The sequence below is a fragment of the Symphalangus syndactylus genome, chromosome 1, assembly GCF_028878055.3.
Source record: "Symphalangus syndactylus isolate Jambi chromosome 1, NHGRI_mSymSyn1-v2.1_pri, whole genome shotgun sequence".
NCBI lineage: Eukaryota > Metazoa > Chordata > Mammalia > Primates > Hylobatidae > Symphalangus > Symphalangus syndactylus.
In genome coordinates, this window is record NC_072423.2 from 91,605,620 (window position 1) to 91,622,985 (window position 17,366).

Consider the following 17,366-nt stretch of genomic DNA (forward strand, 5'->3'; position numbering starts at 1 on the left):
TCTTGGCAGCAGAGGGGTCAGGCACACATATCCTGGTGCCAGATTGTCTGAATTCTAATCCTGACTCCACAATTTACCAGCTGTGTGAACTGGACGGGTTACTTAACCTCTCTGTGTCTTGATTTTCTTATCTGTAAAATAGGGAATAATTGTAGTAATCTCCAAGGGTTACCGGGAGGAGTAAATGAGTTAATATAGGGAAATGGCTTAGGACACATAGTTAGCACTCAGTGCTGGGTCTCGCTGGGTATGTTCCCCACTCCCCCTTCCCTATTCTCTTCCCTCCACCAGCCCAGAGCCCACAGGAGGCAGAACAACCAAGAAAGCTCAGGTAGTGCAGCAGGCAGGATTAGGTTAGCTAGCAGGCTAATCTAGAGTGGGTTTTCAGTCCAGACCCTGCTGGAATATAGAGAGTCCATCATCCTGACCATGCTGCTAGAGGGGCCAACATCCTGCAACATCCTGAAGTCACAGCTGTTGTCTTTTTTTTTTTTTTTTTTTTTTAAATAGAGGCAGCGTCTCGCTATGTTGCCCAGGCTGGTCTTGAACTCCTGGCTGAAGTGATCCACCCACCTCGGCCTCCCAACATGCTGGGATTACAGGTGTGAGCCACCACCCCTGGCCAGCTGTTGTCCTTTTTCTTCTCCTTTGCTGTCAGAGGTTTCCACCTGCTCTCACAGAGTGGGGCGATCTTGAAACAAAGCCTCTGATTGGCTGTTTTCACTTCAGCCTGTCATTTCAGCGCTTGTCAATTTCTAGCCTGACAGGGAAGGGAGGAGCATTAAATATTTAGCTAAATCTCACAGAAATATTTGAATAGGTTAGAGGATGGGGGAGGGAAGAGGGAGGGATAGAGAGGGGCAAAGGCAAGAGTCTTTTCTAATTTTCTGGGATGGTTTGTAAAGTCCTGGGGATGGAATGGGTGGGAGGGGACTGTATGGCCTCTTGGGCTGGAAGCTGACTAAAATGGAATGGCCATTCCATTTGAGACATGAGAGACACGGAGAGATGGTGCACAGTCAAACCTTTTAATGATGTGGTTCTGGTGGGGTTTATAAAGGGAGGTGGACCCCTGGGAAGGTGCTTTCCTGAACCACAGCCCCCACACTTGGGTCACCATTTCCTCTTCCTCCTCCTTATGTGGGTGGCTGGAGACCTGTAGGACCTTCCCTCCCTTTAGGGTTCTGTAAGGCCCCTTCTCAGTCCTCAGAGTCCATTCTTCTCCTGTGCTGAGGCCTGCAGTGGGACCATATACTTCTGGTGCTCTTGTTGCTGTCGTGTCTGTTTCCCTTTCCTGCAGGGCGGCAGAAGAATGGCACTCTGGGTATGCAGCCTCCAGGCCAGGGCTGGGATATGGAGGCTCCCAGGGGGTCTCCACTTAGCTGTGCCTGGACACCTGCTCTCTGCCCCAAATACCGACTGCTCCCTGGAGCTGGGATCCCCAGGAAGGATTCTAGGAGAAGCTCAGGCAATTGGGGACAAAGGGCTTTGGGCTAGAAGAGGAAGCCTAGGCTTGAGTCTCAATGCCACCCCACCCTGCATGTGTGACCTGGGATATATCCCTGCTTCTTTCTGAGTGGGGGCCCACCTGCTCTCCAGGTCCTGCACCGTGTCCGGCAGTGGCTGGCCCAGGGTCTCTGGCAGGAGGACAGTGACAGCGCTGGCGGCCACGGGAACAGCACCGTAGATGAAGAGAGGCATGGAGGGGTAGAGCTCGGCAGTCATGCTCACCAGTGGGCTCACGATGCTGCCCACTCGGGCCATGGTGCTGCCCATTCCCATGCCTGTCTGCCTGCAGGGCCCACAGCGGATGGGTGTTGGTTAGAGTTCTGGCATGAATGCCCAGATGCTGGTCCTATTTGGAGGGTGGCAGCTCAGGCTCAGCCCCCAGGACGCTCCCAGTACCTCCTCTGTTCCCCATTTGATTAGCAAACCAATTTGGCGATTTTTTTTTTTTTTTTTTTTTGTAGAGATAGGATATCTGTGTTGCCAGGGCTGGTCTTAAACTCCTGGGCTCAAATGGTCCTCCCCCACCACAGCTGTTGGTAATCTTTTTAAAAAGAGAAGTTGGAAAGGGTTGTGGCCAGAGAATAAGGAGACTTAAGATTGAATTTTGCCTCTGCCCTTAACTTGCTGTGTGACTTTGGGCAAGCCCCTTTCCCTCCCTGGGCTTCAGTTTCTGTAGCTGTCAAATGATTCAGTTGTGTTACACCTATGGTTCTCAGATCACCTGGAGGAATTGTGTTACAGTTGCAACAAGCCAACATATACCTATTGGATTAGAATCCCTAGGGGGAGGGAGCTGGAATCTGCATGTTAACAACATTCTTCATGAGAGAAGAGGTTAAAAACATTGACTCAGGAGACATACTGCTTGGGGTTCAAATGCATGCTTCACCATTTGTTAGCTGTGTGATCTTGGAGAAGTCACTTGACCTCTCTTTGCCTCAGCTTTCACGTTTGTAAGTGGGAATAATGATAGTGCCTACCACAATGGCTTGTTATGCAGATTAAATGAATTAATATTTGTGAAAAGTTTAAGACACTGCCTGGTACATAGTGAGTGCTTCGGATTATTGCTCTTTCATCTGAAATCTGGTAAGGGCACGGGACCATGACCCTCAGGGTTCCACTCTGCGGACCTTACAGGCCCACTCCAAGTAGCCCAGGGAAGCCTGACATTTCTTTGACATCTCATGTAAATTTTGCACCCCATTCTTGTTTATTTTATTTTATTTTATTTTTTTTGAGATGGAGTCTCGCTCTGTTGCCAGGGCTGGAGTGCAGTGGCACGACCTCGGCTTACTGCAACCTCTGCCTCCTGGGTTCAAGCGATTCTCCTGCCTCAGCCTCCCAAGTAGCTGGGACTACAGTCGTGTGCCACTACGCCCGGCTAATTTTTGTATTTTTAGTACAGATGGAGTTTCACCATGTTGGTTAGCCAGGATGGTCTTGCAGGATGGTCTTGATCTCTTTTTTTTTTTGAGACGGAGTCTTGCTCTGTCACCCAGGCTGGAGTGCAGTGGCACAATCTCGGCTCACTGCAAGCTCCGCCTCCCGGGTTCACGACATTCTCCTGCCTCAGTCTCCCAAGTAGCTGGGACTACAGGCGCCTGCCACCACGCCTAGCTAATTTTTGTATTTTTAGTACAGACAGGGTTTCACCTTGTTAGCCAGGATGGTCTCGATCTCCTGACCTCGTGATCCGCCTGCGTCGGCCTCCCAAAGTGCTGGGATTACAGGCGTGAGCCACCGCGCCTGGCCGGTCTTGATCTCTTGACCTTGTGATCCGCCTGCCTCGGCCTCCCAAGGTGCTGGGATTACAGGCATGAGCCACCATGCCGGGCCCCCATTCTTGTTTCTTAATGCAAAAATACTGTCCCCCATCTTAGGACTCAAATAAGCAATACTATATTTATTCCTACTGCTGGGATATTATCAGGAGTGAATCTTGAGATAGGAAATTGCTTTCATGTTTATGGTCTTTGCTTTCAGGTGTATCACTTGGTTTATAAACGGAATGTAGATTTGGTGGCAGCTTCTAATTTGTGGTTTGGAGATTAAAGGAGGACTTCAATTTGTTCCCTCTGAGATGTGTCTTCTTGGTTCCTTACCCTGCCCCAGTTGGTGGCTACTTTTGAGACCTTCTAGGGTCCGGTAAGGGCTTAGAGGACAGTAACACCTGTGTTAGCTAGGCCATGAGGTGTGTACTCAGTGGCTACTATGTGCCTTGCAATGATGAGTGTTGGGAGGGGCCTTTGGGCTGGGATGTACTTGATTTAGCTCTGGGGTCCAACCTGTGCACAGGAGAATGTCTTTCTCCAGGAAAAGGCTGTCATTCTCCCATTAGGCTCCCACTCACCGGATCATTGTGGGATACAGTTCCCCAGTGTACAGGAAGATGCAGTTGAAGGAGGCAGCCAGACAACCCTTCCCCAGCACAGCAAGAGAGGTTCGGACAATGGACTGGTCTAGAGAGAAAGAAGGGGGGATAGCAGGAGCTTGGGAGTGGAGGCTAGGAGGAATTGGCCCCCTCCCTTCTGAGAGGTTGGGTTATGTGTGGGGATGGGGCTGAGGAGAAGGGGCCAAGGTGCTCGTGGGTGCTCACCCTGGGGTATCACCCCATTGAGCAGGATGCAGATGCCTGCCAGCAGCAGCGCAGCCATCTGGGCAGGCCGGCGACCCAGGGAGTTGATGACAAGGAAGCCCACAAGCTTGGCAGGCAGGTCCACGGCACCAAAGATCACCTGGATTAGGTAGATGCTGACTCCAAAGCCCTGCAGGTCCATGACCAGCCCATAGTATGCAAAGCTAGTGGCAAACCTAGCAGAGAGAAGAGAGGGGTATGGAGTTTGTTAGGAAGGCTTAAAGTGGGGTGCTCTTTCAAAACAGTGGGGGAACTGCATTGGGTACCCTGCTTAAGGAGCTGGAATCTGCCTTGGCTAATATTTCTTCATTTAACCATATAATTAAACTGCAGAGTTTAAGTATTGAGGTAGTCCTCTAGTACTCCAAATTTCCCAATCTTCTGATAACTAGGGTTCCAGTTAATTGGGGGAATTTTCACTTAGTTGCTATGTAGGATTTACATAGGTTTAGTTCTCATCTTATCAATTGATGCTGGGCTGAGGGAGGGCAGGTACATATCCAAGCCATCTTCAGGGCCAAGGCAGCTGGGAGAGTACAGAGCCTTCTGGGACCTGTCCATGGTCCTGGGATGAGTGTTGTGCTTTTTAAGATGTCAAGAGCCCAAAAAACGAAGCTCAAGATTATTGGCTAGAGCCCATGACTGAGAATAAATCCCAAATTGGAAGCAAATAATTCATTGGCAGGATTGTTCCTTCTGATTATGTTTCCCTTAACTGTCATGGGATTGCTATGGTGATGGGAAGGAAGGATAATGGGGAGTGTTGCAAAGGGAAAGGAAGATTTTCTTTGGCCTTGGCCAAAGTGTTCTTTGGAGATGAGTTTTAGTCATCTTGTTGCCTGTGCATGTGTTTCTGGCAGGCACCATCAGGCCAGTAAAATCTGTGAATATTTTGCAAGCCAGACTGGTCTCTGCCTTCATGATGTAAGTCTATTGACTCTGGAGCCCACTGGTCCTGATGAGGTGTCTCCACATTGGAACAGGGCTAGTGAAAGGACAAGATGGGGAGACTGGTGTCCCGTGTGGAGACTGGGACTGAGTCGAGGCTAGGGGGCATCTGGTTCCTGAGGATGATCCCTAGTGTGGGGTTACTGCTTCTCACAGCAGGTCTGCTGACCTTCCTGCCCTCTTGTCTGGCCTCTTTCACCCATTGTGTCTCCTCCCGCCCCAGGCAGCCTTTTGTCTCAGTCTGTCTGTCTTTCTGGGCCTACCACAGCATGGAGAGGCGGAGGAAGAGGTGGCGGAGGGTGGGGCAGCGCAGCAGCTCCATGGCCGATGCCTGGCCTTTGCCCATGGTCAGCTCCTTCTGCAGACTGGCTCGGAGTACCTGCTGGGACCGGCAGAGCTCAGGGCCTGGGATACTCCCAAGGATCTCCTCCCAGCCTAATCCCTTACTCAGAGGAGTTCCCTGGGCCCTGGGTCCTGGGTTTGGGGTTTGGGGGTGAAGCCCTGGGAGGTTATCATGGGAAGTCTCAGGGGATCTCACCTCCATACTCAACTTGGCTCCTTCTTCCCGCTTCCCATTGATCCGGGCGACTCTCTGCAGGGCCCTCAGGGTGAGGTCCAGCCTCCCGGAGGAGGAGTGCCAGCGGGCTGACTCGATGAAGAACCTGGGAGCGGGGGTGGGGGTGGGTGTCAGCATGGCTTCAGTTCCAGTCAGCTGGGTGGGGGGCTGGGGCTGGGCTTTCTAGGGGCCTGCGATGGGATTTTATTTAAGGTTGGGAACCCAGGGGCCTTGCCAAATCCCTCTCTCTAGGACCACGAGGCAGTGCCGAGCTTGGTAATGACATATTCCCCAATCCAGAAGCTCAGCTCTTGGTTGCTGGTAGGGGGAGCAGAGCAGGCAGGCTGAAGAACTGAGTGGGGGAAGCCAGAGAATTGGATATCCTGGGGCAAAGCCTTCTCCCCACAGCCTTGGTTTCCCTATCTGTCACACAGAGGCATTGGACTGGGTTTGACCTTCTCTACATTTGTGGGATGGGATGTGTGCTGAGCTCTGGGAGATGTCCTGTCCCTTGCAGCCTCTGGGCTCCTGTGGCAACCACCTCCAACCCTAGGCCCCACGCACCAGGAGTAGATGAAGAAGGCAAAAAAAGGCGCAGAGGTCAGTAGCTGCAGGTGGCGCCATTGGGGCACAGCGTAGGCCACACCGGCCAGGAGGAACTGGCCCAGGCTGTAGACATAGCCAATCAAGGTGCCCACGCAGGCCCGTGTGTGGATGGGCATCCACTCCACATCTGGAAAGAGGGTTAAGACAGAATGCTGCAACTACCTGGGCTGCTGGGCTAGTAAAGACCCCTCCCTCCCTCCAAACCTTGGTCTGTCCCAAGGCTCAGTGGAAAATGCATCGAGTAAGTTGAGTGCCAGAGTGATGGGAGTGGGGGAATTTCAGTGGAGGTATGGATGAGGAGCTGGTTCAGAATATCTGGGAACTGCCCCCTCCACACTCTTGATTTTTTTTTTTTTTCTGCTCCTCCTCAACCTATTCTCCTGGCTAGAGTTCCTTCTCCATTGAGAGCACCTCTGGCCACTTGGTCTGTCTTCAACAGCAACCACTCCTCTGGTCTTCTTCAGCTATGGGCTGGATTCCACTCTCACTGGCCAGAGCATCTTGGAGGAGGCAGTGGCTTTTCTCCATCCTGGAGTCTTGAAGTAGGAGTGGGACCACCTCTCTGGTATGGTCTGGAGAGGCCTACCTCCTATACAGGTGGGCTCCCCATTGGGCTGCTGGGACAGGGACTTGGATACTTAGGCTGGACTTGGGGGTTGGATTTCTTAGGTGTCTTGCCCAGGCTCTAGCCCAGTCCTGGTTAATTCCTCTCGTCCAGAGAATCCCAAATCCTTGGATTCCCTTCTGTGGTTGAGGAATGCCCTTGGGTAAATCCTTTCCCTTCTTCTTGGCCTCGGATTCCTCATTTGGGAAACATGGGGTAAGGGGGGGTTGATCCATCAGAGGATGCACATCAATGGCCCATGGAGAGACCACGATCAGTCCACAAATGTGTCTTGTCTGCATGATGCTGCCTCGTCCTGTGTTTATTATTAGAGTTAATTGCAAACATGAAAAAAAACTGGGATATTTTACATTAATCAAAGAGGAGGGGGAAGCTATGACAGCCCTAGGATCTCCTGCCTGGAGCAGCTGTGTGCCTGTGGTGTCTCTGGATGAATGTGTCTCTCCTTTGAATACAGTTCTCACCATTCCCTAATGCCTCCTGCACCTGGCCCTCTTACATGATCTGCTGGCTCTAACAGTGGAGTTTGCAATCCTGCTTTTTTTTTTTTTTTTTGAGACAGCGTGTCACTGTGTCGCCCAGGCTGGAGTGCAGTGGCGAAATCTCCGCTCACTGCAAGCTCTGCCTCCCGGGTTCATGCCATTCTCCTGCCTCAGCCTCCCGAGTAGCTGGGACTACAGGAGCCCACCACCACACCCGGCTAATTTTTTGTATTTTTAGTAGAGATGGGGTTTCACCGTGTTAGCCAGGATGGTCTCGATCTCCTGACCTCGTGAGCTGTCCGCCTCGGCCTCCCAAAGTGCTGGGATTACAGGCATGAGCCACCGTGCCTGGCCCACAATCCTGTTTTTAAATGAGGGGTCCGGGTGGCACGAGCCTGAGAAAAGGTTGTTCTATTGGCAGGAAGGTGAGACCCGAGAGAGGCTGGAGGGCAGGCAGGGCTCAGGAGGGGCAGGCTGGAAGGGGAGGCTGGAAAGGGGTTGCTGGGCTGGGTGGCCGGAGGGGAGTGGGCCGGTAAGCATCTCTCACTCAGTGTCATGCAGTTGAGGGAGATGCCAGCCAGAGACATGCCCGAGAGAAGCCGGAAGGCGCAGTATATGGGGAAGTTGGGTGCGAAGGCTGCGCAGGTCCCTGACACAGCTGTCTGCAGGTAGTTCAAGATCAGTACCTTCCGGCGGCCTAGCCTGTGGGAGGAGGGGAGACCTGTAGCAGGGCCCTGGAGAGTGATGGGGGTCAGGCTGAGCCAGGAGAGGAGGGCTCGCCCTGGACGATGCCTGGGCTGGGGTCTTTTGAGGACCTCTGAAGTATGAGGCTGGTGCTGTAGATCCTCAAACCAGCCCCGGCTGGCAATGCCAAGCTCCCACCTAGACACCCTGAGCCCAGCTGAGCCCCTAACCCCAGCCCAGCCTCTTGACCCTACCCAGGACTGACCTGTCTGCAAGGTAGCCGAACACCATGGCTCCGAGCAGCACCCCCACCATGTACAAGGACTGGGCCAGCTGGCGTAAGGCCCTGTGAGAGCACACGAGGTCCCACTGTGGGGAGAGGAGCAAGGGTCAGGCAGAGATGAGCCTGGCTTCAGAGAATCCCCTTCCCCCGCTTCAGCTGGTCCTCTGGGGTCCATGTCACCCTCTTCCTCCAGCACTTTGCCCTTTGCCTCTCTGGTCCTGACAGCTGAGAGCATTTTTCTTTTTAACTCAGCAGTTAAAAAACTCAGCAGTTAATTTCTCCATGTACATTTTTTTTTTTTTTAACAAAGGCCCCCATCTTCCTATCTTGGCCCCTGGATAGGGAGCCCAGGTGCTCACCTCAGTCACGATGGTAGATGGGAAGGTGCTGTTGTCATAGATCCAGCCATCGGTGCAGGGCTCTGTGGCCCCTGTGCCATTGGCTTCTGTGCCATTGGGAAAGGGCAGTCCCCACTGTGGGGAGGTGAAGCGGAGGCAGGACTCAGGCTGCCCCTTCCTGTCCCGGGGCAGCCAGACCTCCAGCCCCCCGTTCTTGCTGAGGTTGGCATCGGCAGGCGGGCGGCAGTGGTGGGTAGGGATGGCAGCAGTGAAGTTCTGCAGGGTGTTGTGAGAAGCCATCAGGAGCAGGGGGAGGACCACCAGGGTGACCTGGATCTGCTGGAAGCGGCCGACACCCCCCACCTGCTGCAGGAGGTCATTAAAGGCCATTGGGCCAGGCCCAGCCCAGCGGCTGGGGGTTGAGGCCTTCCAGTCCCAGGACCTCTGTCTCTCTGCCTGTCTGCCGTCCTTCACTGGAGGAGCAGCACTGCCGTTGCCTCCGCAGCTGGGTTGCTCCGGGAGCTGAGTCCGAGCTGCTCTGTGGGGGGACAGCAGCCTCCTTGGCTGCTCCTCCTTCTTCCCCGGTCTCCCTGATCTGTCCCTCCCTTTTCCCTTGCAGCTTCTCCTCACTTTGGGGGTCAGGGCAGCTCAGCTTTCAGGGTCTGCTGGAGACCTGACCCTTGCATGGGCAGTTTTTAATCCTTGGCCTGGAGGGAATGAGTTAAAGTGTGACTTGGTATCAGAAGGATTAACCCTCCAAGGATTCCTTGTGTCAGTGGAATTTCTCCAAGTGGTTATAAAGGGCAGGAGAGGGTGGACTGAAGTAGGAGCGGGGAGAGGGGTGTACTGGGGGGGCATCTGGGGGCAGGGGGTCCAGAGTGGGATCTGTTGGATCTATTTGTCTTCCTTTTAGGAAGGAGACTGGGCTCTGGGAAGTGTGGTGGCCTCTTGAGGAGTTTCTGCCCTTTTTAGTGGATGAGATCCAAATAGTCTGCCTTTGGGAAGGGTTGCCAGGGAAATTACAGGGTGCCAAGTCAAATTTGCATTTTAGGTCAATGAAGAGTTTTTAAAAGTATGAGTATGTCTCTAATATTGCATGGGACATACTTACACTAAGCAATTCTTGATTGATTTGGAGTGCAAATTTGACTGGGCACCCTGTATCCTTATTTGCTAAATGTGACAACCCTAGTCTTTGTTCTTCTGGGGACAGCTCACGTCTTATAGAACCATGGGTTTGTTCATTTGGAAGAAACAACAGAAGTCAGAGGCTGCCCTTGGAGTGGGACCTAAGACCAACATCATACACAATGTCGGGTGATTCTTCCAGTGATTCTTCTGACCCTTCCAAGGGTCAGATTTTTCCCTTAGTCATATTGTCTTCTGTCCATAGTGTCTTTTTTCTTTTCTTTTCTTCTTTTCTTGTTTTCTTCTCTTCTCCCCTCCCCTCCCCTCCCTCACCTCCCCTCCTTTTCTTTTTTTCTTTTCTGCTTTTCTCCCCTCTCCTCCTCTCCCCTCCTTTGTCACCTCCCCTCCCGTCCCCTCCCCTCCCCTCCGCTCTTCTCTTCTCTTTTCTTTCTTTTTGAGACACAGTCTCACTCTGTTGCCCAGGCTGGAGTGCAATGGTGCAATCTCAGCTCACTGCAACCTCTGCCTCCCAGGTTCAAGTGATTCTCATGCCTCAGCCTCCCGAGTAGCTGGGATTATGGGCGTGTGCTACCACGCCTGGCTAATTTTTGTTATTTTTAGTAGAGATGGGGTTTCACCATGTTGGCCAGGCTGGTCTCGAACTCCTGACTTCAGGTGATCTGCCCGCCTCAGCCTCCCAAAGTGCTGGGATTATAGGCGTGAGGCACCATGCCTGGCCCCTTTAATTTATTTTTGAGATAGGGTCTCACTGTGTCATCCAGCCTGGAGTGTAGTGGCACAATCTTGGCACACTGCAGCCTTGACCTCCCTGGGCTCAGATGATCTTCCCAGTTCAGCCTCCTGAGTAGCTAGAACTACATGTGTGCACCAGCACACATGTATTTATTTATTTATTTTTAAGAGATGTGGTTTTGCCATGTTGCCCAGGCTGGTCTTGAACTCCTGGGCTCAAGCAATCCACCTGCCTCAGCCTTCCAAATGACTGAGATTACAGGAGTGACCCACCGCGCCCAGCCATAGTGTTATTTTTTAAAACAATGAGCATGAACTCACTGTGTTTTTAGCCACAACTCTAAGACAATCACGTGAATTCCTCCCATAGAGTTTTGGCTCCTGAGTTACATGTGATCAGGGAAGTGGAGCTCTGATTGGATGGGTTTCCATGGGATCCAGTTGGTTGGATCCCAGATTGAGGACACCGAGAGAGAGAGTAGATGGCAGCTTCTTGTTATTAACTTATGCAATTCATATTATATAAAACATGGACTCTGGAGTCAGTCTACTTGGACCCACACCCTCACTCCACACTTACTGGCTGTGGAACCAGGGGCAAGTGACTAAACTCCTCTGTACCTCAGTGTCCTCATTTGCAAGATGGGGATAATAGCTATGTTGGCTGCCTTGAATTTTTGGAGCATTAAATGAACTAATATAGGTAAGAAGCTTAAAGTAGCTCAGATGCCCTGTAATTCAGTGGTTACTGGCTCTTCTTATTTGTTTCTGGTGAAAAGGTGAGACTATCACATTGATTTTAGAAAGAAAATGTGCCTAAGTACATCTTATCCTAAGAACAGTGATTTTTGACTGGCGGTGATTTTGCCCCCCAGGGGACACTTGGCAATGTCTGGAGATATTTTTGGTTGTCACGACTCGGGATGGTGGTGGTGCTACTGGCTTTTAGAGGGTAGAGGTTAGGGATGCTGCTGAATATCCTGCAAGGCACAAGACAGGCCCCCACAATGAAGAATTATCTAGACCCCCAAATGTCAGTGGTGCTGAGATTGAGAAATACTACCTTAAAAGATGTTGCAGGCTGGGTGAGATGGCTCATGCCTGTAATCCCAGCACTTTGGGAGGCTGAGGCAGGCAGATCACAAGGTCAGGAGTTCGAGACCATCCTGACTACTATGGTGAAATCCCGTCTCTACTAAAAATACAAAAATTAGGTGGTGCGCGTATGTAATCCCAGCTGCTCCAAGAGGCTGAGGCAGGAGAATTGCTCGAACCTGGGAGGTGGAGGTTGCAGTGAGCCACGATCATGCCACTACACTCCAGCCTGGGCGACAGAGCGAGACTTCATTAAAAAAGAAAAAAAAAGATGTTGCAGAGTTTGTGTGTATAGTAATCAATCCTATACCTGCTTGGCCAAGGAAACATGACTCTTATAAAAATATTTCCAAGAACCCCCAGGATCTCATTTGAATGAAGAAAATGTTTTGGAAGGCAAGGAAGAGACATTCTCCTCCTCCTTGTTCTGCTGGAGGACAGCTGGATAGCCTGGCCTCCAAGGACCTGCAGCTCTTTCCCAGCCTGGGCCCATCCAGCCACTTCCACCACTGGGGTGGCTGAATCAGGAAACTGATCTTCCTGCTCTAACACCCTTCTCCACTATATCCTAACTTGACTGTTGAGCTTGGCTTACCATGCTGGACTCTTCCTTGCCCTTTATGGTATGTTTACATTTTGGGTCTCTAACTATCCCTCTAGGTAACCTGGCTGCTGCTGACTGCCCCTCCACCTAGCTTCATCATTCTCTTGGCATGTGTCTAAACACGATGGATGATTAGGGTTCCATCATTTTACAGAAAGCACTCCAGGCCCTATACAAATGAGCCGATGCCAAGGGTCATGAGAAGAAAGGATGCTTCTCAATTCTTCTGGGCAGAAATCTCCAAGTCTTGCTATTGAAGGGATGTAGTTTGATGTCCAACTTCTCTTGTTAGAAGTCGAGATGCCCTGTTAATGTTGTGCAGTTTATGCAAACTACAGCCTTGTGCATGAAGCTGGGAGGGTATTTATCTTTTTTTTTTTTTTTGAGACGGAGTCTAGCTCTGTCGCCCAGGCTGGAGTGCAGTGGCACAATCTCGGCTCACTGCAAGCTCAGCCTCCTGGGTTCAGGCCATTCTCCTGCCTCAGCCTCTCCGAGTAGCTGGGACTACAGGCGCCCGCCACCACGCCCGGCTAATTTTTTGTATTTTTGGTAGAGACGGGGTTTCACCATGGTCTCGATCTCCTGACCTCATGATCCGCCGGCCTCGGCCTCCCAAAGTGCTGGGATTACAAGCGTGAGCCACCGCGCCCAGCCTGCCGGGTATTTATCATTCATCAGGACTCTGAGATCCATGAAATCTTTGATCGGTTCAAACCCATTCTGTCTAACTTCAAAGCTGAGTTCTGAACTGCTGCTGTTGAGGTGTAGACTGCCCAGCCCAAAGGGTTTTGGAAATTATCTGGGCTCATATGTACAAAAGAGAAAAGGGGAGGCCCAGAAAGGTATGTAACTCAGCCCAGCCTTCCCCCTCCCACCCGTTGTTGGTTCTGGGCTGGGACCCAGTGGGTGTCCAGATGCCTGACAACATTCTCCAGGCCAAGATACATAAGAGTCCTGTGGTCTGGGGATGCGAGGACAGCTGGACAAACAGCTTGGGGACTGCGGGGCCAGTCTCCTGCCAGGACCTGGTGCCCTCATGGGGGAGTGGGTGGAGTGCTGAGGGCAGCGGGGGATGGTGGGCCCCTACAAGCACCCTCTTCTCTAAGCCTGTGCCAGCCTCACGTTGGAGAAGAGCTCCCTCCTGACTGCCTGACTAGCTCTGAGCCTGGCTGAGTCTAGAAAAGACTCCATTGGAGATACTGGGCCTTGAATTGTGTTTGGATCCTGGGATCATCTGAGTGGCAAGGGATTCCCCAGCAGCCTCCTGGCTCATGGAGAGTTCCTGGATGGGCAAACTCTCATAGCAAGTGATTTTCAGAGCCAGGAACTGTCCCTTAGGGGAAACTTCTGGGCCACTAAAACCTCACAATGGGACTTGTTTGTGCTGACTGGAATGTAGACTTAAATTCTGGTCATGCTCACTGAGAAAGGGTCAAATATGGGAATCTCTGATTGGCCCAGAGCCATAGAACCACATGCCATCTAAGTTGAATGCCATCACTCAGATAAAAACGTCTCATTGGACACATAAGGAGACCAAGGCCCAGAGCAGGCAAAGGATTTGTCCATGATCACACAGCAAACAATTCTGGAACTCAACTCTTTGGACTCCATTGTTCTTCCTACCATGCCAGCAGCCATCACATATCCCACATTTTCTGGGATAAGTCCTGATTTTGTATAACTTTATTCCATTTTATAATTGGGATTTGAAGTGTGGGACTACCTGTGATTTTTGTTTTTATTCTTTTGTGAGATTTTTCAAATACGTAATTTACAGATCATATAAAACACTCTTACTTAGATCACATGTCCTAAGCATGGGTTTGAAATGATTGACTTGGGGAGGAGTCTAGCAGGTTCCAAGTGTCTGCCAGGCCCCTCGCAACATTCTGAGTAAGGAATTCTGAGATACACTGTGAGCTTTGTGCCTTGTGGCCTGACTATCCTGGCTGATGGATGGTACAGAAATTAGAAATTCATCCAAAGACTTCCATATAAAGGCTGGACATGAGGCCAGTGACCTATGAGTTGATGCAGCATGAGGACTCTGCCCAAAAGTGGTGCTCCATGTTGGATCGATCTCCATGCACCGAGACAGGTGGAGTCCCTGCTTAGAGACAGAAGGGAGGGAGTAGAAAAAGCAAGTGGAGCTGGGGTTGTAGAGGAATATGCAGCAATGGAGAGAAGGAGGAATCCAGAATGGAGATTTGGGGATTGCAAGAAGAATGGGTCTTGTGAGTGGCCAGTTTGTCCTGACCAACATCTCAGTTCACCATGAGTCCTGACCATGTACCTGGAAAGCATTTTCCTGGGTGTCTTCCCTTCCCTTCATGCGTGTCCTTGCAATAAGCACCCTGAAGCAGCACAGGAATAATCATGGCCAGGACATCCTGGCAGCCATTCAGAATTCCAGACAACCGAAAGATAGGGGCATGGTGGGGTCAGTATTCCTCCCTGAACCTAGTCCTTCTCCCTCCAGGTTGAGACCCAGTCAAACCAAGGGGAGGCATTGCTGGCTCTGTTGTCAGCTGATCCTAGGCTCCACAGTAGAAACCCTATAGGTAGAAACCAGGTTACAAGATAGAAACTAGGTGGCTTCTCCCCATCCAACCCCATAGCACTCTCAGCATAAGGGCCAGATCTCAGGGGGCAGTGTAGCACAAGGCTGGTCCTAGGCGCCAGCCCCAGGTTATCTACAGGTTGGCAAGGGGGGAGTCCTGCATCCAACATGATCATAAATGGCCAGTCCCAGCAGCTTCCCACATGGCTGGGTGACAGATGGGTTGGGATGGGAGACCCTTCTTCCCTTCTCATTGTCTTTCCTCTTGCCTCTTGATTCTCTTCCCTGACTTACCCCCTAACTCCCCTACTTAGGCTTTCTAGGATCTCCTGCCAAATAATCTATGGTACTTGGACTCAAATTCTTGTCTTGGAGTCTGCTTCCAGGGAAACACCCACTAAGACACAACTGTGATCACAGTTCATTGTCTGATAAGCAGGGTGCCCAACCCAGGCTCGGGCAGTGGGGGGGCGGGTCACAGAAGGCTTTTCAGAGGAATCCATCCAAGCTAGGCCTTAAGGATGAGTTGGCGTGAGCCAAGTGCTGTTGAGTTGGATGGGGAGAAGCCAAGTGCTGGGCGTGGTGAAGAGCAGGGGCAGTCTAGGATCTGAAAAAATCAGTTGAGGCTGGATTTCTGGGTACAAGGTAGAGAGTGTTAAAAACCAAAGCCGTTGAGGGAGGTTGGGCCTGGTCATGGCAGGCCTTGTGAAAGACTTTAGATTTTATCCCAGTGGGAAGTCACCAGAAGGTTGACGCAGGGGTACAATACCATCCCTTTCATATTTATTAAGCTGTCTCTCAAATATCCAAATACAGATTTGAGAGTAATTAGCTCTGTGGCTGATAATTAAAGCCCTGCTGTATGTCTGAGTTGTCCAAGGTGGTAGCCAGTAGCCACTACTGAGTGCTTGAATTGAGCTAGTCCAAACTGAAATATGCTGTTAGTGGAACATACACACCAGAATTTGAAGACTTAGTCTGAATTTAAGGTTTTAAAATATCTAATTAATAATGTTAATATTAATCTTGAAATGTAATATTTGAATATACTGGGTCAAATATTATTATATTATGTATATAATATATTCAAAATTAATTTCGCCTGTTTTCTTTTAGCTTTTTAAAAATGGCTACTAGACGATTTGGAATTACATACGTGGCTTACATTCTGTTTCCACTGGACAGTGCTGGGGAAGAATGTTACAGGAAGAGGTCCTAGGAAAGATTCCTGGGGCACATCAGTGTTGAAGAGATGATAGACCGAGAGGAGCTGCTTTTGGAGCAGTTTGGTTACAAGGAGCAGCCCATCAAGTTAGCTTAAACAGAAAGGGGAATTTATTTGGAGAATTCAGGGATATTTAATAGAACCCCAGGGTAAAAAGCGCATCCAGGGCTGATGAGGAACCGAGACCTGGAATTCATTAAGAACCAATGGAAGTCGCCTCACCAACTCTTTTTATCTGGGCCCATGTGGTCTCTTGTTCTCTTTTTCTCTGTGCATCTGCCTTATTCTCTTGCTGCAACTGGCTTTCTCTGCTCTGTCTGCATCTGGGCCAGCCTAGCCTCATGCTAACTTGCCTTCCCAGGGCAAGGACGAAGAGATGGATAAGAACCTCTAAGATCTCAAATCCTAGCCCAGGAGAGAGTATGTGATGAACAAGATTTGGATCTGGAGTGCCCTTGTGATAAATGAGATTTGGATCTGGAGTGCCCTCTGGTCTAGCTGGTCACCACCACAGATGGCAGGTCATGGAACTGTTCAGTTGGCAGATTCTGGGGATGCAGATCTTTAGAAAAGGGGTGGGGGCAGGATAGGCAAAGTGAACACTGCAGCATTTATAGGATACCCCAGAGGGGCCTGAGAAGGAGTAGCCAGTGTGTGGGAGGGAGCTGCAAACACGTGGCCTCTCAGAAACTAAGGAAGAAGAGAGTGACCAGTAGGACCAAATCTGCCGAAAGGCCAGTAAGAGGAGGGCTGAAGAGTGACTTATGGATTCAGCACAGGGAGGGGATGAGCGTCCTTGGTGAAAGCAGTTCCAGGGAGGGAAGGGGTAGGAGCCGGAGTGCAGTGGAGGAGGTGTATGAGGCTAGAAGGTGAATACAGGGGAGGCAGCCAGCTCCTTTATGAAGTCTGGCTTCGAAGGGGAGAAAGAGCCAGTGTGGCCCTTGGAAAGAGATACAACATCCTGGCATGTGTTTGTTTTGATTTTTGTTAAGTTGGGAGAAGCCTAAGCTTGTTTAACTGGTGATGGGCAGCAGCCAAGACAGAGGGAATGGGCAGAGACCCCAGAGGGAAAGGGATGGCTGCTGGTGGAGGGATTGGCTGTTCTGCTGCTGCTGGAGGGAACCGGGAACATGGCAGCAGATATTGACAGCGGTCACCTACCAATGCAGTTTTCTCAGTTAACACGAGAAAAACTATCTGCTGGGCATGGGGCTGAGACATAGATCAGAGATTTGGGGTGATCAGGGGAAGGGAATCAGGATTGGAGGGGCTCTGGCTTCTGTCTGTAGCCACTGGGCTGCAAGATGGGCTTGGTCAGTCATCTGCTCA

The 17,366-nt window shown here is 50.9% G+C and overlaps 1 protein-coding gene across 4 annotated transcripts; it reads right to left on the reverse strand.

Moving 5' to 3' along the window:
- Positions 1-1,009: 1,009 nt before the first annotated feature.
- Positions 1,010-9,342, reverse strand: SLC22A6 (solute carrier family 22 member 6). Of its 4 annotated transcripts, none has more exons than XM_055294249.2 (10): positions 8,691-9,342; positions 8,314-8,417; positions 7,912-8,066; positions 6,216-6,384; positions 5,634-5,757; positions 5,359-5,474; positions 4,109-4,323; positions 3,863-3,971; positions 1,550-1,660; positions 1,010-1,294 (listed from the first exon to the last, which is right to left on the reverse strand). In XM_055294249.2, exons 1-10 carry the CDS (start codon positions 9,057-9,059, stop codon positions 1,207-1,209), a joined length of 1,560 nt encoding a protein of 519 aa, XP_055150224.2. In that variant the 5' UTR covers positions 9,060-9,342; the 3' UTR covers positions 1,010-1,206. The 4 variants fall into 4 exon arrangements, with proteins under 4 accessions (XP_055150224.2, XP_055150235.1, XP_055150204.2 ...); XM_055294260.2 differs by having other exon boundaries at positions 1,589-1,660; positions 8,691-9,341; XM_055294229.2 differs by having other exon boundaries at positions 1,550-1,792; positions 8,691-9,340.
- Between the last annotated feature and the right edge of the window lie 8,024 nt (positions 9,343-17,366).

Bases quoted from the DNA above. Each gene is read 5' to 3' on its own strand.
- SLC22A6 (XM_055294229.2), bottom strand. From the start codon at position 9,059: ATGGCCTTTAATGACCTCCTGCAGCAGGTGGGGGGTGTCGGCCGCTTC. The intron at 6,385-7,911 runs GTGAGAGATGCT...CCCTCTTTCCAG, and splicing joins CCTCAACTGCATGACACTGA to ATGTGGAGTGGATGCCCATC. The intron at 5,475-5,633 runs GTGAGATCCCCT...CGGTCCCAGCAG, and splicing joins GAGCCAAGTTGAGTATGGAG to GTACTCCGAGCCAGTCTGCA.